Source organism: Saccostrea cucullata, unplaced genomic scaffold (genome assembly GCF_032062105.1).
Source record: "Saccostrea cucullata isolate Sc308-1 unplaced genomic scaffold, CSIRO_AGI_Scuc_v1 ctg147, whole genome shotgun sequence".
NCBI classification, from domain to species: Eukaryota; Metazoa; Mollusca; class Bivalvia; order Ostreida; family Ostreidae; genus Saccostrea; species Saccostrea cuccullata.
Window position 1 is genome coordinate 53539 of NW_026927607.1, and position 26545 is coordinate 80083.

At 32.5% G+C, this 26545-nt stretch overlaps 2 protein-coding genes across 2 annotated transcripts; both read left to right on the plus strand.

The window, feature by feature from the left end:
* The first annotated feature begins 272 nt into the window (after positions 1-272).
* On the plus strand, positions 273-3310 carry LOC134274970 (short-chain collagen C4-like). Its single transcript, XM_062757217.1, has 4 exons — positions 273-489; positions 1184-1261; positions 1961-2197; positions 3069-3310. Exons 1-4 carry the CDS (start codon positions 273-275, stop codon positions 3308-3310), a joined length of 774 nt encoding a protein of 257 aa, XP_062613201.1.
* A 3625-nt stretch (positions 3311-6935) lies between these two features.
* Positions 6936-20405, plus strand: LOC134274960 (slit homolog 1 protein-like). Its single transcript, XM_062757200.1, has 5 exons — positions 6936-7025; positions 10532-10542; positions 14943-15014; positions 15728-15799; positions 19745-20405. Exons 1-5 carry the CDS (start codon positions 6936-6938, stop codon positions 20091-20093), a joined length of 594 nt encoding a protein of 197 aa, XP_062613184.1. The 3' UTR covers positions 20094-20405.
* Positions 20406-26545: the final 6140 nt, after the last annotated feature.

A 26545-nucleotide genomic window follows, 5' to 3' on the forward strand; every position in this document is an offset into this window, starting at 1 on the left:
ATTAAAATTGAATACCTGAATACTGTTTGCCAAGTAAAGTGGAAGAATTTTGCAATCGTATGTCATAAGGTAAACATTTTGTAAAAATAAATTTAGAGAATTGAATTACATGTTTTTATTAAACGTCAAAAAATCACATACTTAAGCAAAAAAAAGAAAAATTAAGATTTCTCTATATTTAAGGTATTGTGAATTGCCATTTCAAATCAAAATCATTCAAGAAAATATATTAATATCAATTAATGCATCAAATTTTGTTGTTTATTTCGCAGATGAAGGGGCTTTCCTTCTGCATTTTATTGCTTCTTCACACGGTAAATGGGGATACCCAGACAACCAGTTGTAAAGATATATTACAGGGTTACTTAGCAGGACAAGCGTCCCATCAGGTAGAAGCTTTAAAACAAAATTTCAAAAGCTTCACCACTGAAATCGTAAAAGCTGTGAAAATATTGGAGGGAAAAGTGAATGGTGGTGTCCGAAATGAAGGTGCGCTATCGTGAGTCATACATATGTCCTTAACTTTAAGAATCTATATATTATTATACATAATTTAAATTTAGCTGTAAAATGTCATTAGGTTTGATAAAAGATTTATTTTATATCATATAACATAAGATACCTACGTCACAATGTGTAACGTGAAACGCATACTACTGCACTTACAAAATATGCTAAATGTTAAGCCATTTTTCGAGGGAAAATTGTGTCATAATGTCTACTATGAAGCTTATTTGAACCAATGTTATACGATAAAACAAATTTTGGGGAAGTTTACGCTGCTATAAACTACAAAGCGATGTATAAAAGCGTAAACGGTCCCAAGTTTTGTTATGTGGTATAATATTGTTTAAAATAAGCTTTATTCATATCCACAAATTTTCCTGATAATGCGACAAGACAATTCTGGCTATTCGAAGCTCATTTTTGCTTAACCTCTTCTATAAAATCATTAAAAACACAATTGTGTGAAACTGTCATTTATTCAAATAACAAATGACTAAGAATATAATCTATAATGCATATTACAAAAAGTTATATAACAATTAATTAGCTAAGCTTAAAACAAAATCAGTTAATCACAAATTGACTAGTTAAGCATACACATTAGTCACATGACATAATTTTTTCTAATCACATCTCAAACAATGCAATGTAATGATATTTTTTTCAATTTTTGCAGATACAAGATATAGAAGCAGTGTTTACACAAGATGGGGGAAGAAAACGTGTCCTCCTAATGCAGAATTAATTTATTCTGGTAAATCCACCAAGTCTAGATCTATCTCATGTAATTATTATATTGTTTTGAAATGATAATCACGTTGTTGAAATAATAATTCCTGGATAAAGTTTAGAATTTATTCAAGTCCAAAAATAACATTTTTACACAAATTTTCCAAAAGTGAGAGTGAATTACAGAAAATACACGCACGTCTCATCTTTGACAACTCCTCCCACATTTCATAAATGAACCAATGAAACAAGTTTAAAGACAGTAGTAAAGGTAGGGGAAAGCTCAATGACACTATTTTATAACACAGGAAACAAATTGAATAAGCATAACAAATTCAAAGAAAAATCAGTCTAAGATCTGACCATAAACCTGATAACAATTATGAGCTAATAGCATTGATACCGTGGGATGGAGATAGAGATGTTAAGTTTGAGAAATTACAAACACGTGCAGCAGTGCCCTTTCTGAAGATCAAATTAAACAATTAATTTTCAATTAAAAATTCCCAGTACATCAATTATAATATTTAAACAGTACCTTAATCATAAGTACATAAAAAAAACTAACAAGTTGTCTTTATCAAAATTATACATTTATACGCATGTATATAACACTCAATAGACACAAATACATTGATTAAGATTATTTGTGATTGCTGGATATCCTATATACATGTAGTTATTCAAAATCAAAAGAACATAAATATGTTCATGTTTGTAATAGGATTTGCCGGAGGATCACATGGGGGTGATAGAGGAGCGGCTGTAGACACTCTTTGTTTACCCAGGGATCCAGAGTGGGGGATCTATACGGATGGAAATGATGGGGATAGGGCTTACGTATACGGGGCGGAGTACCAAACATACACCTTCACGGGCTACCTTACAGCGTACCATAATCACGACGTACCGTGTGCTGTTTGTCTTGTTCGAAGTAGATCGGTAGTGAAAGTGTTTCCAGGTTAGGGAATTTAGTACTCTAAATCCTTTTCCAGGGTCCTTTTACAGGTTGCAATTGCATAAAGAAAACTTAATGGTGTTATTTGCTTCTGTTTGAATTATAACAGCATTTCATGGTGAAATGTAAAAACCGACCAAATACAATTACTAGTACATGTAATACATTCAAAGTTCTTAAAAGTTAGACAAATTATTGATACTAGACAAATGAAGATTGCACTGAAACTGAATTATGATACACATTGAGGAAACTCTCTGATAATCAATTAAGAAGAACTACTTGTTTAAGAATTTCGCTGATAGTTTAATTTAAGAACATTTTGATATACAGGATCCTCACCGAGTCAAATTACAAGAAGTAGGGATTGTTGTGAGATTTAACTGATAGAGAATTCAAAATTGATAAAAATTATTTATTTATTTTACAAATAGTCATTTTTATTGTTTAAATGGCATTTAGGGATTTCACGTAAATTCAAATTATGATATAACTATTTCATATTACAAAAATTATAATTCCAAGAAGCTCTCAGATAGGCAAAATCTTAATTACAGATAAACAAACAACAAAACCCGGATAAAGCCCCCGTGACTACATCCCTGTATATTTCATATTTATTAATTATGAATAAGTATGTGTATAATAATGTGTGATCTGGATAGTAATTAAGGGATCACTTTCTTCTAACCTAGCTAGATACCATAATAAATGGCACTTAAAATCTAATAAATGTATCCTTTCTGGTTTGAATCTTTTATTTTTATTTTGTACAGAACAGAACTTAAGTACATATAAACGTGTGAATTTCATAAGGAAATACCCATTTAACTTACAAATACATAAATATATTTTTTTTGACAATTATTTACAGCAAGAAATACGTGTTATAAAGGCTGGACATTGGAGTACGAAGGTTATCTTATGGCGGGGTTCTACAATCAACATGCTGGAACAACGTACTCATGTGTAGACAAGCAACCGGATGCTTTAGATGGCGGCCAGACAAGTAGAAATGGCCACCTATTTTATCCTGTAGAGGCCAGATGTGGCGCTCTGAAATGTCCACCTTATGTTGAAGGAAGAGAATTAGTGTGTGTTGTCTGTTCCAACTGATAACATAACTTATTGTGAGCTATATAACATCTATATTGTGAATCGACTTTAGCTCCCTTGAGGCGTTATAGAATTGATCACGTGACCGACTTTATAATATTAAAATGAAATTTAATTAAATGAAATATTATCTTTCTTTGTTATTTTATTAGGATCTACGTGTAGAGTAAAATGGTTACTTTTTAGTTTTTAAACAGTTAAAGTAAGAAGTGCGTACAATTGGATTTTTTTGAGTCACTTATTAGATCAAGTATTTGTCGAATGAAAAAAAGTATTTGATGGAATAAAGGAATATGCTTAAAATAATTTATACAATTGTTTACGCAACCTTCTATATGAATGCAACTCAATTAAGCAAAAAAACAATCCAATCATTTCTCATTGACATCTTTATTTTTTATATTAATTTATATTATATATTAATTTAACATTCATTTTTTTTTTACTAGAAACGAATAAAGTACTTTAAACAATAACAGCAAATATGAAATAAATTTTTATCACACCCTTTGTTTGTTAATTAATGAAGGTCTATACTTTCAAGAAAATGTGTCCATCTTTTTCTCAGTTGGACATTGTAAAATAGACAAAATAAAAAGACCGTATTAGATTTTTTAATGCTTGTTTTACCTGTTATATCTAGAACATATAGCTTTCAAACTTTTCACACATTAATGTATTGTTTTATTTCACGTTATACACAAAACCTACTTTGTTTGATTATCACCCGTGGAAATTAAATTTACTCGTTAGGAATATTTTTCAAGATATTTGTTTATAAAAAATTGAACAAAAAGATGTTAAACCTCGTCGCGTATTCAGGAAAACCAATTTTCATAAAGAATCTATAATATTAATTTTGTTCCTGCTGCTTTTTCTATTTCATTATATATTTAATTTAATTATGCTTAAAAAATTTAGTTTTCCTCAGGTAAAATTGATGTTGGGTATATTGGCTGTGAACGCCCCGATGGATACACGCTGGCCTGCGTATTCATTTACATGTACCTCTATAAACACGATGTTACTTCAGTTGTTTTATCTGTATGTTTTCCTTTGATATGTAAACATTGTCATTGTTTTCCTTGACAAGTGTATTCCAATCGAATGTTGATCGTAAAAAAAATATGAAATAAAGCATACATGTACTTACTAAATTTTTATCGGTGAAATATGCGTAGTTCGTTTTCAAAATTTATTACATAAGACAACTTCGGTATCACAGTGTGTTTGTTCATTTATTTCACATGTTACATTGATTTTAGGACCATAATCTTCTGCTTGTTTTTGTAAGCTAGCATCACAAAAAGAAGCAATTTCAAATTACAAGTCGTGCACGCAAAAAAGTAGAAGTCTCTAAGTTGAGACAAAAAACTTAGAAATCATGTTTGGAAACTAAATCTAAATCATATATTAAATATTCAAAAACGTAAAAACATAAATACTTAGCGATATGTGCATGGTGTATAATCATGATTTGCAGAAATGACCAGGACATAGTCCCTGAGCGGACGTGGTATCCGACAGCTAAATAAAACAGGAACTGGGTCATTGAGTGTCTTGTTATTTCTTCTAGGGATCCAAAATTCAAACAATAATATTATTGTATGCAATGTTGTAAATTACTGAATTCTCTTTCAAATCTAATTATTTCATCTTTACTTCGTCACATACAACATCTTTTGAATGAATGATGTACAAGTGACGATTCCCATATAAAACTACATCTGAATATTTCAGTGTTGTAATAATTAGAAAAAAAGGATTTAAACTGTATTTGATAACATAATGCTTCAAATGCTGGTCGACATTTTACTTCTCAAAGTTTAATTCTTGTATGTGCGTTTGACAACCTCAATTACCATTTGTATCGTGAAATGATCCCCTCTTGTTTTAAGTTACAATTAAGATATTTAAGAATTTTTTTTACATTTTATTTAATTTATAAAAATTAATATGCATGACATTGTACTCTTATTACGAAGTAAAAAAAAATGTCAGTTCTGGTTGCTTCTTGAACACATTAGCCAATGCAGTGACTCATTACATTTGGCTACACTGAAAGTATATTGCCATATGTATATTAAATTTGTTAGAAAATCTGGACAGTTGGAGGGATAGGTTTTAATCCGTTCGTTTCATACATATCTAGTAAGAAATAATTGAATACTATTCTCTGATACAGCTGAAAATGTATCAATTATAAGTATTAGGTATCTTATCTTGACAGCTGCTTTTTCAATAAAAATGGAACTCGTAAATTTACTTACCTTGTTATTGGTCATAAGCAAAATTATTTTGTTAAAAACATTCTGATTATACACACATTTACTCTGATGTCCATAATAAAAAGATGCTTGAGTTTGAAAAAAGAAGATACATGTAGCACTTGCTGTGCCCTTTAACTCGACATTTAGATACATCGACGACATATTGTTAATTTACAATTGTAATTTCCATTAAATCTTAATGGAATGTGTCCGCCATTTTTGTTCGAAGAATTGTTATACCTGCAAACCCCTATATAAAGGACAGGTCTTCTTTTTTCAGTGTAATCAGTCGACACATGTGTAGACGGACGTATGCTATACAGCACTTGGTAGCGACAATAATAACGCAATACTTCCTCTAATGCAGCAAAGTAAGATACCAAAGAAACTTACAATTATAGTTGTACAGACCAGTGCAGTATACAAACAAACACAGATGCATGTAACTGCAATAAAATGTAAACAAAGGTAATGCAAGATAACCAGCACGAACACAGGTCGTCATTCAATGACAATACCCGTGACAATAATGCGGTCAGGTGTGACGAATCTTAAGAGTATACCCTGGTGTTGATGTTTCATAGATAAAGATATCGAAAATGGCTATGCCTCTTTACAGGTCGTGTTCAGCGTTAAGTCGATACGATATATCCTAGTGAGCTTTTGATAAAAGATACCACAGAATCTGAAATACATGTATATCTGTTTTATATTTGGATATTTTACTTGAAAAAAGACATTAATGGTAATCTAACGACGAAGCTCTGTGATAACATGATGATTTTAATTTTATATCGTCAACTTCTCTTCCTTATGCAGCAATATACCTTCATCACCTGCATACGGAGTTTATATATCTCAGTTGATTCGATACACAAGAGCTTGATCTACGTATGAACAATTTCTAAAACGAGGTAAATTATTGACTTTTTCGTACGAATTGTTTGTCCTTTATTTATACACTGAATTGATATGATTTTTTCCGTTATTTCCCGATCATGACATGGAGCACAGGGCGAGTGTGACTGGTCGGGGGATGCTCACTACTTTGTGGCACAAGTTTCCATCTTTTGGAGGTCCGTGTTTGCTCTGCTCCTGTTTTGTATTGTTTGATGGAGTTTTAATCTTGAAAAATTGTTCCCTATCTCCATATGTTTCGATCTTATCAAATATTGCTCCGGTAGCTAAGTGGGTAGAACGCTAGCTCTGTGATCGAAGGGTCGTGAGTTCGAATTTCGGTTGCCATTGACGTAAGTTTATAAAAAAAATAAGGTAGCAACGGTTCCTTAAAAAATTGTTAAAAACAGAGGCCCCGTGTCACATCATGCAATCAACCAATGAATTATATTGAGATAATGAACAGTATTCAACCTCAAAAGTCCATGAAACAGTACAAATTAGAGGAGAGCAAGAACGGATCTCCAAATGATCAGAGGAGGGATCAGGTAAAACCGAGAAATGAGCATCCATGCCAACCGATCACATCCGCCACCTGCTCCTTTTTATGATCGGAAATAAGAGACTAATACGTCGTCAATACAATGTGCATATAATGGCGAATACCTACAATGTAACAGTCAGTATGTATAACGCCAGTCTGCATTTGACTTTATACATGTAATAAATTGTATTTTCTGACAAGTCCGATGTATCGACAACAAAACTTACCAAATGATGACTTTAAACAAAACTGCTGATATTTCAGTTTCAGACAACTTGTTTGTTAATACTTTACCTTGTTTTAGAAATTGTTCATACGTAGAGCATACTCTTGTGTGTCGAATCAACTGGGAGATATATACCCCGTATGTAAGTGGTGAAGGTATATTGTTGTATTAGTAAGGGAAGTTGATGGATGAAAAGTTGAAATCATGTAAACTTATACTTTTTGCTATGTGATCTCATAAAAAATGGATGGAAGGGGGAAAAGATGCCATAAACCCTACAAAACATCTTACAATTATATTGCTAATTGTGATTCATCTAAAGACCTTAGGTAATACGTTATATAACCAATGAGTACCTGCAGTTATCTAACTTACTACCGCTCTTTTGCGGGGGGGGAAAAGTCTAAATTTCTGGGGGCAAAGACATTGTTTACAATAAACGAATGATTCGAACAATTTAACGAAATCACGATGTTTTGCCAGATATTGAACTCCAAATGGTAATTGTAAATATATAAAAATGAATTCAATGAAAATTTAACGAGAAGAGCCCGCTTAATTAAAAATATCGTTAAAAATGTGACAATTTAGGACATTCATATATCCAGCGATTGTCTAAACCAGGATTTTTTACTTAAGTCCTTATAAATGCTACAATGATCGATCTTGCATTGTATTGAATAGCACATTGCCCCCACCCAACAGACGATTCCTACCTCCTACGCGAAAGAGTTCCACTAAGTTAAGTAATCGCGATATCAAGTATTCAGATGTCTCTGAAATCATATATTCTACTTCTCTGTGGTTTTCCTGATATCTAAAGCTTTTAAATACAACAAAAAAATATTGCTTTTGTTTTTAATGAAGATAATTATTAATGAAATCTGACTTTGTACAGGGCTAGGTGAGTTTATTATATCCTCATGTGTATATTTACATACACACGTGTACCTTTATGTAAACGTAATGTAAACTTATGGCCTCTAGTACATCCGTATTTAGGTGCATCTACAGGATGGGTGATGTCCTCGACAAATATACGAAATTGTTTGACATTGTACGAGTTTGAATTACTCGAAGACATAGCATACAGGTTTGAACCATGAATTTAACACTGTGGGTGTTGGTTTTCTGCACTTCATTATTTGAAACTCTGATCGAAGCCTGTAGCCCGTGTACCTGTAGTGATACAGCCGCCTGCTCTGGACAGCAAGCGGATTGCACGAATAGAGCATTAACACAGGTACCTACTACTCTCCCCAGCAACGTGTGTCGACTGTAAGTATTAAGGTATAAAGCATATCCCATAATTCATATAAGAGACTGATGTTGTCTGCACCAGGGAAATGGTCAATTACTTTAAAGGGTAATTAATTAAATTACAATTACATTGACTTTTTCTTCAATTGAATTACAATCAAATGACAGACTTTCTAAAATGTGTATTTAATTAAAGTACAAATACTTTGCAAAAGTATACGTCATTAATTAAATTACTTTTGTTGTAAAATTTTATAACTTTTTGTCAGTGAAGATGCAGGACGTTGTTCATTTGCATATAAGCTTAGTCTATATATGCGCAAACAATACAAGACATTTTTTGCAATAGGTCTTGTAAATCTTTGTTGTTTAATTTTTAACTTATATTCAAATAATTTAAGAAACATCCGAGATCAGTTTGGTGCAGATTTCTCCACACAAGACCTACATGTACACAAATTGCATGGCTTATGATATTTGAATAAAAGTCATTAAAATGAGTTGCAACTGAAACCCTCAAATTAAAATTTTCCTTTGAAGGCTTTATACTTGAATATCTTAATTTCCTTTTATGTTGAACATTTTACTCAATAAATAATACTTGTACAGAACATAACTTTAAAAGATACAAATTTAAATCATATAAATCTGTATAGATGTAAAAAAAATTATCATATCAAAAGTTTTTCCTTTCTTAAGCTAGAAGGACATTTGAATAATTAAAGGACTGAGGATATATTTTACAATGAAATTAAAAAAGTAAAATGAGGAAGAAGTGTTGACAATATATCATGAATGTGTAGTATATAAAGTTATTGAATACAATTGAAAAAGTGTAATTTATTGAATTACAATTACAAGTAATTGAAAAAATGTTAAATTACAAATTACTTCCAATTACTTAAAACAGGTAATTAGTTACAGTCATTTTAAATTACTTTTTTTTTTCAATTAACCTATCCCTGGTTTACACCGGTGAGTAAGATTTTGGTTTAGGCAGAATATGTTACGCTGAAACATCGCCTTGCATGTAAAACGATAGATATAAAAAAAAAAAAATCATGAAGTTTATGAAAAATCACTGATCCATCGTTACATTGTCTTTTTGTTCTTTGCCAAGCTGACTTCAAGGATTTTGAAATATCAATAAATGATGTTTTATTGTATATTTTGTAGGTCCATTGTTTGTCTTCTAAACCATCAGCGTTTATTTTAAAAATCGTGAGAATTTAATCCTAATAAATCATAGAAGTAAAGTTTCTTTTGAATCAAAGAGACGGCGCTAATGACATCATAAAAATGTCGTATAAAATTGTTCAGAAATTGCTTGTAGACGGCCTTATTTTTCGTCAATTGACAATACTTCACTTCTGGTCAAAAAAGATCAAATTATTTATCCTTTATTTTTATATTTAAGTGTAGATTTCAAAACTTTATTTAACTAAGGACGCCAGGTATCATTGCTGTCGTAATCTATGGTCGTTTTCTGTCATGTGATAATATGTTAGCTCCGTTTCTTAGAAATGGAACAAATGTACAAAATATAAATATCTTAAAGTACACTTTCTTCCGTCATTTACTTTGTTTACCGTAAGTAGTTTTGAAATATTCAATATTTTTCTTCTCTGTTTTTAAACAATTTAAGAAGCCTTTAGTGTTTGTATTTTATCTCTAACATATGAAGATAACGAACATTTTTCTAAGATCAAAAGTCTATAAAACAATACAAATAGGGGCAGAGCAAACAAGGACCTACAAAACATCAGAGTTGGGATCAGGTGCCATGGAGGACTGAGCATCCCATGCTCTTTGTACAGACAATTTCTAAAAAGGGGCAAACTATTGATAAACATTTTATAAAACAAGAGTGAAAAAAATCTCGTTTAAAGTAAAGTTTTGGTACGTGAAATTCTATTGTCAATAGCGTAAACCGCTCACACTCAGTTTATAATATGTGAATCCCATGTATTGACATCGTGAAGCTTGTAGCAATTTTAACGTGATAATGTAATTGCTTTTTTCAGATCTCTGGACAGTAACAAGATAATCACAATAAAAGAGAACGCATTTATTGGTTTGACAAACATAAAGTATTTGTAAGTTTTTTATTCTATTAATTCCTGAATACAGATGTTTCTTGAGTATAAATTTATCAACGTTTTTTAAACTGTGTTTTGATTCAACGATTGCAAGCATCGAATTTTGGATTTTTTATTTAAATGATGGCCCGAACCTTGATAACAAACAATATGATAGATGTAACTCACTTGATTTACTTGAAATGTATGACATATGTACATTGCATTCTTTATGGATTTAGGACTAAAATGTGAGACTAGTACGAATTATTCATGTTATTGATGCTTTACATAGTTAAAGATTTCGTAAAGAATTAGAATTTTTAATGAATTTTTAGGGTGACATAAACTGACATTCGCTCTTCAAAAATTCTTTCAGGTTTTTTTCCTACAACAGCTTAACGACAATAGAGGATAACGCTTTCAATAATTTGACAAAATTAGAGATGCTGTAAGTTCGTTATTAAAAATTCTTGAATATTAATGCTTGAAACCATAATATCCCATGCATTGATTCATGTTAGGATTTGACAAAATGTGAGAGATCGTAAGTTTGTCATGAAAAATTGGTTTTTCAAGACCAATTTTCAAAACTATAATTTTTTCTATATATTGATTCATCCAATGCACAGCCTACTCCGGATATATTGAAATTCAGGGGACAATGCAAATTATTTCAATATATCCATAATTCAATATTAGCGAAATGGTGAAGTCGCCATTTTCACAAGTTCAATCCCGATCTAAAATAAAGAAGAACAAACCAGAAAAGCATAATTGCAATAGAAGATAACGCATTCTACTTTGCAAAAATGAGTTATTGTAAGTTCGTTACTAAAAATTCTTCTTGAATATAAATTTCCCAGACTAAAATACCCACTTAGTTGATTCATTCAATGATTTGACAAAGTTTGAGAGACTGTAATTTCCAGGGTTCTTCATTCGGCTAGCTGTTTGACTGTGACAATTTCAGTTTTTTATGAATTTTACAGAAAAATTACACAGTAAAACTCAATATTTTGATATAATGTGCAGAATGATTTTGAAATATGCGTGTGACTAAAATTGTAAACATTTTGCTGAAAAAGGATATAAAATACAGTTTGTGGAGTGAAAACTGCTTTGAAACTATAATATTTTCTGTTAATTTATATTTCTCATACAATTTATTGAATTAAGCACATTTAATTCAAAAACTTTAATCAAATAGATTTATCGACTTTTTTAAGGCCGACCATTTACTAGTATTCATCTCTTAATGACAGTACTTTTGCGTCGAATATTCATATCCCTCCCAGACCATAGCTGGACTTTACGCATGAAAACAAAGACAAGTATTTTTTTTTCTTCACACTTTTAGGTAACATTATGATTGCTAGTTGCACCGTACCGTAATCATTTAATTGATGTAGGTTTATCATTTAATTTTTTTTAATGCACGGAAAACACTTTATACGAGATATTTTTCTTTGAAAACTTTATATGTACATGTATATAGGCACCATACCTAGTGTCGTAAAACACATTCCATCCTCTTACCGAAGATTCAGAACGTCATTATGTACATTCTGTACATATGAATATTTCAATATAATCAAATCAAATGTTCATCAACAGATCGCAACCCCTTCAAGGTGTCTCTAGTTTAACTGTTTAAGTTGCTTCAAATTCATAAATAAAGTTTTTAAATATTCGCTCGAAAGTTCTCCATATATTTCGTTATTTAAGGGTACCTTTTTAATTGAAATAAATAAATTCATGATGCATGGATTGATGTATATTTTTGGACTGATTTTGATTTGAAATGCCATTAATAATAAATCCCTGAAAGAACTTTATTCGGTAATAACCAATATTTGCCCCCCAAATCAAACTTTAATGGAGATATATTTAATTAAGTTCTTAAACAGGGGAGTATATGCTGACTTCAAAGCACTGAATATTTTCGTAATGACGCCATATGTACGCATTGACGTCACAAACATGACGTAAATTTCCATTTTTAATGAATTTTATAGAAAAATGTACATATTTCATCGATATTTTGAGTAAAAGTACCGAGCGCATGTGTGTTCAATATTTTGATATAATGTGTAGAATGATAATATCAACGAAATAGGTCAATATTGTTCCTGAACAAACTTGCGCTCTATAAATTTTAAAGCTAAAATTGTTGAAATTTTGTCCATTTTGTCCTCTTTCTGAAAAAGGATATAAAATCGCACTAGTTTGTGACGTCATAAAAACAAAAATTGTGAATACACTGCTTTGAAACTATAATATTTTCTGGTAATTTATATTTCTCATACAATTGATTGAATTCAGCACATTTCAGAAAATTTTCAAAATTTGACTTTTGTGGGGGCAAATATATGCAATATACCGCATATAGTTCTTTAAAGAAATCGTACATTTTCCTTGTTGCTTAGATATGATACTTTGTTTTGCTTTCTACATAATTCCATACAAAATTTTGAACAAATTGTTAACCTTATGACAAAATCTTATTAAATTCTCAAATTATACTTAGTAAACATTATTCAGGAAACCAATTTGAATGTAAATATATGAGAAATATTGCTGATTTCTTAACAAAAATGTCTGTTTGTGTTTTTTTTCCTTAAATTATTTTTGAGATATCAATCCTCAAACCTGTAATAGCCAATGCATTGATTAATTCAATAATTTGACTAAATTAGAAAGATTTTATTGAGCTTTTTTTATTCAAAATATTTTGGGGATATCAATATTCCAAACAATATTTCATGCATTCAAACTTCATGGAAGCTTCGCGGTTTATATAAAGCTTAGCCTAGTTTTTTCAGTTTATTCCGTGTCATCTCCATGTACTGACATTGTAAAGCTAGGAAGACTTATTTACGTACATAATAATTGACTTTAAACTTTTAATTTTTTTATGAAGGAAAATTATTTCGCGTGGGAAAGAAACTTGCTGTAGACAATCACTTTTTTTCAGATGGCTGTTTGAGAACAAAATAATGACAATAAAGAAGGGCACCTTTATTGGTTTGACAAACTTAAAGAGCTTGTAAGTTTCTAAAGTTCAAATTAGATTATCTCGGACAGAATTTTTTGGAGTTTAAATTTACCTAAGGTTTATTCTCTGTTTTGATTCAACAAATTCATGAACGATATATCGTATTACAGTCTTATGGATGATTTTTAAGGATGACTCAAACATTAATAACAAACAATTTGATAGAAATAACTCAGTATATTTAATTGATATATGTGTGAAGTAGCTACATTTTATTATTCAAAGGATAAATTAATACGAAATACGTTATTCACATTGATGGATAAAAAAAAAGTTGAAATTGTACATGTTTACATTTTTTTTGTAAATGTTATGCTTTAAATACACAGAATAAAAAATATGACCAATCAAATAACAGGAAAAAATGTAATATTTATCACAATTTTACCGTGAACAAACACGACTTGAAAGCTTAAAAAACCTTTTAAGTTGGATTAAAAATATGTCGATCACTAGGAGGTATCAATCCCAAAAGTTTAACTTACGTTAAACATTGATAAGAATAAAAAAAAATTCAGTTTTAGGGCCTGATGTAAAAATCTTATCGAATGAATAACAGTCTAAATTATTTTTTGAGTGTTTATAACAAAACCGTCCATGCAGGTTTTGGTATGCAAGGTAAGATATTAGGATAAAACGCGATCATGAAATCCGTGATATTTTACGATACGATAAACACTTGTGTGGTGTGGATCTATACACATGGAATTTTAGCATCATCGATGAAAATCGGATGGCTAAGCAAAATTATACTTACCAGCATAGAGTATATTCTGGTAAATGTTACAATTGAACTTGATAAGAACTTCCTGGTGTTATTTATTCCTCAGTAAACGATTACACAGTATCCTGCATATTTTTCTTTCTTTTCCGAGATAAAAATGTCAAGGTTGTTCAAGGTACTAGTAAATATGTTGGGAATACCTTATTCTTCAAACGTTTTCATCTTAACTTCTAGAGATTTTTTGCTAAAAAAATCTTTTTGAGGAAATAAACACAATCACGTGTTTTCTTTTTGTTCTTTTAAAGTATGTTTTGGAATGTGTAAAATTGCTGTTGTCTGATTGGACAGAAAAATAATTAGGTCTATATTATGTATATTTATAGCAGCTTTCAATTATCGTTCTTGAATTCCATATTTGGAAATCGTCCAGACCTTTATATTGAAGCTTGTAAGAATTATTCACGTGATTGATTTTCAAAATAATGATGTTCTAAAAGAATGAGCAAAAATTGTAATTAGTTTTTTAGTGTGAAACATACTACAACTTGACATTTACTCTTTTCAATTTCTTACAGGTTTCTAAACAACAACAACATAACCACAATTGAGGATAAAGCGTTCAATGATTTGACAAAATTAGAGAAACTGTAAGTTCGTTATTTAAAACAAATTTCGAATGTCATTCATCCTGTTTATTTTATTATACCTCATATAAATAATAGCTAGTAAAATAAAATCATATCATGTGACTGTCGAATTTCTTCAATGTGGACGTGTTTCCAGAGGGCAACGCCCGCATTGCGGCGACTGAGATGGTTACATGTACTATTGAATTATGACTGTGTCGATTCAAAAGTGTACAATAAAAATATATATCTAGAATCTGAAGTGTTTACATAGGAGAAGTTTTAATGTTACTGGGTTTAAATTACACTCGTCTGACTTGTCAAGAAGGAATGTTTTTTATGAAGGGCGACTAGTAGTGTTGCTCTTAATTCATGTGTTTCGTATTGTCATCAAATATTTACTTAATTCGTTGGATTTTTATACTTCCTACATTGTGCTCAATTCGGTATAATAAACAATTTATTGCATGATAGTGAGGGAGACATGAAGACTTCTTCGTCTATGAAATAACATATTCCCCAAGGGCAAAGCCCGCAGGGAATATGATTTTTCATGGGCGAAGAAATCTTCATGTTTTTTCTCACTATCATGCAATAAATTATTATATCCCATGCATCTATTCTTCTTTGATGCTTTGTATGCTATAAACATAGTTTATACCGTGTAAATTCCATGTTTTAATATTGTGAAGCTAGTAGAAAATAGAACGTGTTAATTGATTTTTTTTTTCCAGAGAGCTGCATGAGAACAAGATAGCGACTATAAGGAACACCACATTTGTTGGTTTGACAAACTTAAACCAATTGTAAGTTTTTGTGATGTTCAAAATTACATATATTTTTCGGTGTTTAAATCCACCAAAGTTTGAACAATATTGATAACGCTTAAAATATATGATGTCGCACTGTTGTTGACTTGTCGGAAGAAAGTTGAGACCATGTTCAAAATATATAATCTTTGATATAAGCTTTTTTTATACATATGTGACAATGTTTTGGATTTTTTATATTTTAAACGAACTTTTGACTGAAAGTAATGATTTTCACTTCGAAGTCATTTTTATACATCGACAGTACTCACGGGGCTAGGATACTGCCCAGTAGTCCGAAATGTCTAATGTTTTCCACGCTTTTTTAACGATTTTGAAATTTCACGCGCCAGGAAAACCTGGCACGTAAAATATCAAAATCGTGAAAAATTTTGGTAAAGGTCAGACACATACTAGGATACTGATAGATCCATCGTATTTTGCGATATATAGAATATAATGTAAGAAAGGCTTAATTTGTTGAAAGTGGTTGGACTTCTGGTTGGCCACACAGATGTCAAAGGAATAAAGCACCCAATATAAGTGTTAGGCCTGACGTTTCTCATGAAAACAATTAAAAAGGGGCATATCATTAATTATCTTTTCAGTAGCCAGTACGGATAGACTGATAAAAGGACTACATGCGGTATATTGCATCTTTAAGCTCCCATAAATCATATTTTGAAAAATTCTTGAAATGTGCTGAATTGTATAAATTATATATGAGAAATATAAATTAACAAAAAAAAAAATCATAGTTTCAAAGTAGGTTATTTACAATTTTTGTTTTTATTACGTCACAAACTGGCGCAATCTAATTAAAATTAGGTGTTAGGTCCGATCGCATACTCGCTACACTAACATCTAACAACGTCCAATGGAGGGTCACGTCAAAGGTCAAATTCGGAACAACTCGAGACTTATTCGCGTCAACAAATATACGATGATTTTGCAGGCGACGATTTGATTGGTTGGTAGAATTTGAGCTCTGACGTAACACACTATGGGATGTTGTTATATGTTGCATGTAGTGTAACGAGTATGCGAGCAGATCTAACGTTGAATCTTAATTAGATTGAAACTGGCGGAATTTGTATCATTTCTCAGAAATGGGACAAAATTAGACAAAATTTTAACAATTGTAGCTATAAAATTCATATAGCACAGGCCTGCTCAAGAACAATATTTATAATTGCATTGATATTATCATTCTACACATTATATCAAAATACTAAATATTAGCAATATTGTTCAATTAATAATGTCATTGGCTCAATGACATACAACATAGTAGTAATATGACATAAAGCTTGACTTTCTCTCATTATTGAATCTTTGATGAATTGATAACAGTGTGTGTGACCACTTTTCATCGCATTATTTCATCGTGGTACGCTGGAAAACAAGGGTTATTCGAGAGACTGCATAAAAAATGTATGGTCAAGAATCAGTAAACTAGAGTAAAATTAAACGCTTCATTAAAGCAGCTGTAAAATTATTAATATCCCAAAAATATATGAACTGAAATATGTGAAATTTACAGCAACCAATGCATGTTTTATAGACAGGTGAACAAGCAGATTTCCACAAACAAAAATTATATAATAGGCATTAAAAATGGGTACCGTCCTTGGCAACAATGACTTACAACAACCGATGTAATTTTGCGAAATTTCAACAAATTATCACTGATTATGTTTTATTGACTTTAAGACACATAGCAAAATTGATAAAATTCATTTTGGGGATAGTTCATACTGCTTTAAAGAAACATTTTATAGTAAAAAAAAGTTTAATACTCAAAGGTTACCCTATATTTTGAAAAATGAGTGAAAACGACAGCGTGTAGGAATATCCAAATAATTATTTCAAAAAATCAAAAATTGTACTTATCCACATTTGTATGAAATTCTAACAGATAAAAAAAACTTGAATCCATTTTGATTTTAGCCCTCAAAACAAATTTACAATAAGATGCACTTGACGAAACTGCAAAGGCCTAAGAAGAGCAAAGAATTGCAAGAGCATAAAACAATTTTATATGCTATTTTCTTAAATATTACTGGTCTTGTTGCTCAAATTCATATTCGGGAGGAAGTTCAATTTCTGGAGGAGTCTAGAAAACATTTTTTTTTTGCAAAAAAATTTAAAGGTTTATGAGAGAAGGAAACAGAATGAGAAATTCACTACATTAAATGTCTTCATGACGGCGTCCAAACCCACAGGTTATGAAGAGTAAAGGAGATTTGGGGATAAACAGAAAGTTAATGTTTTGTCACACCAACAAAATATGCCAGATCTTTCAACCTTTGACTTGTTTTATTTCCTAAACTTAGAAAAACATCTATCAGAAAGAAAAAAACAAGTACAACAAATTATAGGATCTGCCATATTCCAGTATACGTAGTGTCATACTCAAAAATGTGTTCGAAAAACAATTAGAAATAGAATGAAAATGTTATGGATATGCGTTTTAATTGAAAGAGATTATTTTAGTTAAATCCTTAAGACTAAGTCATAAAAAGCATTTTTTTGTTTCTTTCCGATCCCCAATGACATTATTTATTGAACGCCCCTCGTATATACCTTTTTCTGTAAAAATTAGGGAATTTTCTAATTTACGTCATTTTCCTGACGCCGTTTTAAACATATGGCGTCATTGCTTATAAAATTATCAGTGCTTTTCAGTCTGCAGATATTCCCCTGTTTTAGAACATAATTATATATTTAAGGAATGAATTTAATAGCTATCCATTTTATACGGTATGAACTGGGTTGGGGCAGTTTACAATAATTATAAACCGCGAAGAGTCATTGTGACGTAGGAAATCCGTTTTATACGATACAAAATATCCAATCAAATACAGAGTTACAACCAGTAGTGGGTAAGACGTAAAAAGCCTTGAGTTTGGATCTGCTGTACATTGATAACATAAGAGATGCTTAATACATTAAACATAAATTTATACAAAAAAACCATAAACAAATTTAGCATTTCAATTTTCAACATTCCCTCAATTATTAATTACTTATAAAAGATACACAATGCCGTTAAAACAGCATTTTTTTTAATTTCGATGTTTAATGTGCTGTCATGACAGTGCATATGTTAACATCAATAAAATGGTTAAGAGAGACGAAAACTGAAGTTTATTCTTTTTAAAAATCGGATTTGTTTTGTTTATTTAAATAAAAATATAACAAATATAGCCCTTTCTTTCGGTCGATTCATAAATATATCGACTTTACAGAAAAGCCCCGACCTCATAAAAGGGTTATATTGTATATTGTTATACCCTTATAAATATCATTCTATATATTTATTACTTATAAAAAGTGCAACAAAAGAACTGTTTATTACATCGGTCTAACAATTTCACTATTGACCGGTCTTACATAAGAATTGTTAGACCGCAACGTCACTCGTCTGTTACGTCACAAGTAATTAATCATCGTCCAATATCGGCGACGCGAAAATAGCCGAAGTTAAGAGCTACAAGAGTTGTTGCTAGCAGCAAGGTAAGGAAGAAGGGAAGAGTATGTTTTGTAATAAATAATTTTTGTGATACAATAGATATATAATTGATTTTGTTCTTTCTCAGCTTGATGTTTTATATTTACTGAAGAAGCCGTAATTTTCCATATAAAATAATTGATAATATAGCATGTTTTAATTGATCAATCTTAAGTGAGCAGTGAAGGGTATAACAAAACAGTTATAGACTGGGATTCGGGCAACATATGATTTTTTGGACCTGAAGGTGAAAATGTTGCCCTTGGCATGCGGCCTTGGGAAACATTTTTTACCTTCAGGTCCAACAAATCATATGTTGCCCTCATACCCAGTCAATAATTATACAAAAATGTATATTATCTGTAAGCGAATATTTTTTAAAAAGGGTAATGATATTCATGAATTCAGATACATTTTTTTTTATCCAGGAATATTCTTAATAATCCTTTTGACTGCGATTGCAAGTTGCAAGGCCTTATTGATTTCGTCAAATCTGGAAGTGTCACTTTAGCCGGAAATCCACGGTGCCTCACTCCTGAGAACTTAAAGGGAACTCCATTAGTCAGTCTATCAGCAGCAAACTTGACCTGTCCTGACATAACCACTATGCCCACAACGATCCATGAAACAGAAAGCGAAACAATAGACGCCACAACGGAATTCATGAAAACAACTTATGAAACCATGCCCAATTGCTCACCTTTACAAAAAGGGAACAGTTTGGTTGTAACGCATTTGTATCTATGTTTGTTTGTTAAAACCATGATTGAGCTCTAGTATATATATGTAATGCGTGAAGTAAGAGTTCAAGCTCTGGCGACTTGAAATGACATGCTATGGAGTATCGAATAAGTTGCCAAGAGACGTAAAATATAAATATACAGATGGCAGTAATATTGTAGTACGTCTGTACATGCATACGCCTATAAATATTGAAAGTTGATATACAGGTAAGTTAGTAAGGTATATGTATTTATGCATATAAACTAATTAAAACACATAAATGCTTGACCGGATATACATGTACAAAGAAGACTAAAATTTATTGTCTAAAAAACTTAATTGGTAGCCACAAATTGTTATATAGCCATTATAATGTCAAATTATGACGTCAATGTTTTTACTATACATGGTCATGAAGAGCATCAACGAAAAAATCATAGTTGCTAAACCATAGCACTCTGCTGAAGAAAATTAATAGAGATAAAGCAGACAGCTACAGTTCCCTAGCGTTGTAAAAACCTTCGATTTACGCCGCCGTTTATTGTCGCTTACTTCAGGCATTATTTCTTGTTGTTTATGTCTTCCCCTGCTTTTAGAATGGTATCACATAATTAATCATTTATTGTACTACTGATTATTGATACTTTATTTACCATTCAACGGCCCGAAACAATCCTTTATGGTTTAAACGATTCCCATTTTTACATCTGTATTAATGCACAAACGGCCTTTTGGAACTTTTAAAAGGTAAATAAAGTATCAATAATAGGAGTTACATTGTACATAAGTATCAGAAATAATACCTGAACTGAGCAACAAAAAAGCGGCGGCGTAAATCGAAGCTTGGACCTGTAGCTCTCTGCATTATCTATCCGATTTAATTTTTTTCAAGCAGAAACTTTTCCGCAGCTACAAAAACCCTTAAGTCAGATGTATTTATCACGGTGTGATTTTTTATAAAAACATCTATATTCCACCTAAGCCATCTGTCACTCTTGCTCAGAATTGTGCTAATTGCCATTGTTATATTTTATTATTTACATGTTACATGAACCATTGTTAATCAGTTAACTCCTAGGCTTCGGATTGTTCGGGTGCAATTTTTGGATTTCCAGAATTCGCCCTACCGACCTAAGTTTATAATAAAGTGCTATTCCATCGTTAGCATTTTTATGTTTTATTGTTGCCGGAAAGTTTGACACTTATTTTCCCCGGTGATAATTTGGTGGAGATATCCTAAGGGTATAACATCCGGGACTGCTGCATGTATTTTGTAGCAGTTTGATCCTGATTACCATCAACTAAGCGAGTTCCCCCAAGACGATCTATCTTCAACAACACCATGCCAACCTGGAGAAAAGGACTTTACCGCTCCTCCTCAACATTAAACCAGCGCCATTGTCTTTCGCGTTCTTGGATCACACCAGGACCAGCACGAATTTTCTCGACACCAGGATCCATTCCACGGTGCTATAGGTGCGGGAAATCCTTCTTCCATGGCCACCTTTTCACGTGTCCAGCTACACGTTCCGAGTGTTTCGTGTGCGGAAAACATGGTCATTATGCGCAAGTATGTTTCTCTTCTGCAACCATACCTTACCGTTCCTCCCAAAGGAAATAATTTCCAGTAGCATCCATCGATCACTCAACGATCATAAGGGATCAAGCCAAGGGGTCAGGACGGGCCTGCTTGAAGACAAACCTGGGAAACCCGTCTGTAGGATCGTCTGACAACAAGTCGGCAACATGCGATTCTACTGCAGGTGTGTGTTTTTCTCGGACTGCTACCAAATCTAGTCCGATGAGTGTTGCTGTTGCGGAGACGCAAAGGAAGAGCATGCTTTGTCTGCAGACTAAGTCCGTGGGCAAACGGCGCAGGGATTCAAGAAGAATAAAGGATTATTTCGTTAGGTTGCAGTTAGTAAGTAAAATCTTTACCATTCTAAGACCTAAGCTCTGAAGAGATTTGCAATTTATTTAAATCAACTGGCCATACCTCCCAATTAACTGCATTAGAGAATAAAAACAAGACATTAACGACAAAGATCAGTAAACTAACAAGGAGATGTGAAAATCTGCAAGCAGTGACATCCGCCCTTCATAATCACATTTCAAAATTGCAAAGCAGCCACAATCAAACAAACAACTAACGAAGACCCATCAATTCAACCAAACGTGTTACCAAGCAACACCAAATCCTACCGCTTCCTACACCAACCATTCCCTACTGGAATCGACAACCAAGTGCTCTGCATTTCAGTTCCCGGTGGTTCCTGAGACGAGGACGTCTCATTTTCCGAAGCTAGAGGGAATTATCACGGTGTGATTTTTTATAAAAACAATTTTAGTGACATATGTTTTAGCTGACTTTAAAATATACTCTTAATTTACTTTAATTATTTTAAACAACTTGAAAAACTTTAATTATGCTAATTACTATGTAACTCCGAATCTGGAAATTAATTATTTAATCAATTTACGCAACATGTCATGAGTTATTCCATCTCAGCCATCTGTCACTCATGCTCAGAATTGTGCTAATTGCCATTGTTATATTTTATTATTTATATGTTACATGAATCATTGTTAATCAGTTAACTCCTAGGCTTTGGATTGTTCGGGTGCAATTTTTGGATTTCCAGAATTCGCCCTACCGACCTCAGTTTATAATAAAGTGCTATTCCATCGTTAGCATTTTTATGTTTTATTGTTGCCGGAAAGTTTGACACTTATTTTCCCCGGTGATATATTCCATAAAGGGTCAATGAAATGAACTTCAAGATCCCATTTATCATGTAACTTAAGAAGGGTCTGAGGGAAATAATTAAGTGTAGAATATAGTGAAAATATCAAACCTAAAAAGAAAACTTTTGTTTTGTTTTTAAATACAATTAGGGAAACACTGATGGATGATCTATCAATTAAAAAATGCATAAGGGAAGCAGACCTAAAGTAGTGATATGCACTAAGTATGATAAATTACAGTTTTAGATATATTCAGTGATTCTTTTAAAATGTTTATTTTTACTTTTGAATTTTTATAAGAATAAATGTATAAAAGAAATTAAATCTCCAATTTTGTATTTCTCAGGTTAGATAATTTTTAAGTATTTATTGGTATTTCCCAACCAACCCTCGTGCATACTATGATCTTTAATTTTACAGATCTAAAGCATGGCATAATTTTCGGCAAAATGAAGAGTGATGATATTGTGAAATCTTACCTCGCTTACCTATTACTTTTTAGCTCACCTGAGCCGAAGGCTCAAGTGAGCTTTTCTGATCAAAATTTGTCCGTTGTCTGTCGTCGTTGTCGTTGTTGTCGTTGTTGTCGTCGTAAACTTTTCACATTTTCATCTTCTTCTCAAGAACCACTGGGCCAATTTCAACCAAACTTGGCACAAAGTATCCTTGGGTGAAGGGGATTCAAGTTTGTTCAAATGAAGGGCCACGCCCTTTTCCAAGGGGAGATAATCATGAATTTGTTAAAAATTAATGGCATTTTTAAAAAATCTTCTTCTCCAGAACCGCTGGGCCAGGAAAGATGAAACTCATGTGGAAGCATCCTCAGGTAGTGTAGATTCAATTTTGTTCAAATCATGACCCCCGGGGCAAGGGTGGGGCCAAAATGGCCGACACAAGTTTTACATAGGAATATATAGGAAAAATCTTTAAAAATCTTCTTCTCCAGAACCACTGGGCTAGGAAAGATGAAACTCATGTGGAATCATCCTCAGGTAGTGTAGATTCAAGTTTGTTCAAATCATGACCCCCGGGGCAAGGGTGGGGCCAAAATGGCCGACCCAAGTTTTACATAGGAATATATAAGAAAAATCTTTAAAAATCTTCTTCTCCAGAACCACTGGGCCAGGAAAGATGAAACTCATGTGGAATCATCCTCAGGTAGTGTAGATTCAAGTTTGTTCAAATCATGACCCCCGGGCAAAGATGGGGCCAAAATGGCCGACCCTAGTTTTACATAGGAATATATAAGAAAAATCTTTAAAAATCTTCTTCTCCAGAACCACTAGGACAGGAAAGATAAAACTCATGTGGAATCATCTTCAGGTAGTGTAGATTCAAGTTTGTTCAAATCATGACCCCTGGGGCAAGGGTGGGGCCAAAATGGCCGACCCAAGTTTTACATAGGAATAAATAAGAAAAATCTTTAAAAATCTTCTTCTCCAGAACCACTGGGCTAGGAAAGATGAAACTCATGTGGAATCATCCTCAGGTAGTGTAGATTCAAGTTTGTTCAAATCATGACCCCCTGGGCAAGGGTGGGGCCAAAATGGCCGACCCAAGTTTTACACAGGAATATATAGGAAAAATCTTTAAAAATCTTCTTCTCCAGAACCACTGGGCTAGGAAAGATGAAACTCATGTGGAATCATCCTCAGGTAGTGTAGATTCAAGTTTGTTCAAATCATGGCCCCCGGGGCAAGGGTGGGGCCAAAATGGCCGACCCTAGTTTTACATAGGAATATATAGGAAAAATCTTTAAAAATCTTCTTCTCAAAAACCACTAGGACAGGAAAGATTAAACTCATGTGGAATCATCTTCAGGTAGTGTAGATTCAAGTTTGTTCAAAAAAGGATGGGGCCAAAATGGCCGACCCAAGTTTTTCATAGGAATATATAGGAAAAATCTTTAAAAATCTTCTTCTCCAGAACCACTGTGCCAGGAAAGATGAAACTCATGTGGAGTCATCCTCAGGTAGTGTAGATTCAAGTTTGTTCAAATCATGATCCCCGGCCCTGGGGATAGGGTAGGGCCAAAATGGCCACCCAAGTTTTACATAGGAATATATAGGAAAAATCTTTAAAAATCTTCTTCTCCAGAACCACTGGGCCAGGAAAGATGAAACTCATGTGGAATCATCCTCAGGTAGTGTAGATTCAAGTTTGTTCAAATCATGACCCCTGGGGCAAGGATGGGGCCAAAATGGCTGACCCTAGTCTTACATAGGAATAAATAAGAAAAATCTTTAAAAATCTTCTTCTCCAGAACCACTGGGCCAGGAAAGATGAAACTCATGTGGAATCATCCTTAGGAAGTGTAGATTCAAGTTTGTTAAAATCATGACCCCCGGGGCAAGGATGGGGCCAAAATGGCTGACCCAAGTTTTACATAGGAATATATAGGAAATATTTTTAAAATTCCTTCTCAATTACCACTGGGCCAGGGAAGATGAAACTCATGTGGAATCATCCTCAGGTAGTGTAGATTCAAGTTTTTTCAAATCATGACCCCCGGCCCTGGGGATAGGGTAGGGCCAAAATGGCCGACCCAAGTTTTACATACGGATATATAGGGAAACCTTTTAAAATCTTCTTTTCAAGTACTTCAAAGCTATGATTAGTGATACTCGGGGTATTTATATGGAATCATCCTCAGGTAGTGTAGATTCTAGTTTGGTCAAATGATGAACGCCTGGAAGGGGGGGGGGGAGTAAATTCAAGCCCGATGTGCTCAGGTGAGCGCTGTGGCCCCTGGGCCTCTTGTTTTCAAATAAACCTTGATTAAGGTACATCAATAACTGTAAATGACATAAATGTATTTTATTTCTTTATAAATTTATTAGGTTGAAATGTGTTTGTTTTATTTTGCTCTGCAAGCCATGCTATAATTGTTTGTATTTTACTTAGCATATACATTTCCTTTGAAAAATCAAAAGAGTTAAAGAAACATTTTATATGAGTGAGCAGAGTGTTTATGAACCTTAAAGGGACATGAACACAGTTTCAACTGAATGTTTCAAGACCAATTTTAATGTTTACTATTCCTAACTAAGGTAATCCTAATGATCAGCAAAAAGTTGCACTTCATTTGTTGATTTACAAAGGAAATACAGAACTTAAATTCTTCAGTATGTAAACAATTAGGCTCTGGCATTGTTTTTGATTACATATAGTAAATATCATTTAGCAAATCGTTAGAAACTGTCTTATCGAACCAAGAATTATTTTTTTATATTAAAAAATCTGCTTTGGCCGAACATATAATGGTATGTTTAATCATTGTAAACAAGAACATGGTGTGCGATCATGTCTACATAAAGGTTTGGAGCTCTATATCTGTCTTTTATCTCGATAACTAAATTCAAATTTTTGATGACCATGAGAAATACATGTACCATACTTAAATATTTGTAAACAACGTAACAGAATGGGAAAATAAATTTTGAAATTTTAGCTGAAACTGTGTCCATGTCCCATTTCAAAACGGAATATATTAGTAGCTTGTTTCAATTACCCTGAAATTATCTTTTTCCAGGGGTATCGTTTGTGGACAGATTTTTTTTGAATAATGATTCTGCATCTCGGCGAAATATTACATGTAAACAGCTCAGCAACGGACCATATAGCTACATTGTAACATGATCAGTAGTGCGAAAAGCAGAATTTTTGTTTAATACCTACCGGGTATTTTTGGCAACGCACGTTGAAAAAAATACGCACTTTGAAAAATTCTTTCAAATTAAAGTGTGTTAAAACTGGGACAA

Excerpts from the sequence above, each read along its gene's own strand:
- LOC134274970 (XM_062757217.1), top strand. The coding sequence starts at position 273 with ATGAAGGGGCTTTCCTTCTGCATTTTATTGCTTCTTCACACGGTAAAT. Across the intron at positions 490-1,183 it reads TGGTGGTGTCCGAAATGAAG|ATACAAGATATAGAAGCAGT; the intron begins GTGCGCTATCGT and ends CAATTTTTGCAG. Across the intron at positions 1,262-1,960 it reads TGCAGAATTAATTTATTCTG|GATTTGCCGGAGGATCACAT; the intron begins GTAAATCCACCA and ends TGTTTGTAATAG.
- LOC134274960 (XM_062757200.1), top strand. The coding sequence starts at position 6,936 with ATGAACAGTATTCAACCTCAAAAGTCCATGAAACAGTACAAATTAGAG. Across the intron at positions 15,015-15,727 it reads TTGACAAAATTAGAGAAACT|AGAGCTGCATGAGAACAAGA; the intron begins GTAAGTTCGTTA and ends TTTTTTTTCCAG. Across the intron at positions 15,800-19,744 it reads TTGACAAACTTAAACCAATT|GAATATTCTTAATAATCCTT; the intron begins GTAAGTTTTTGT and ends TTTTTTATCCAG.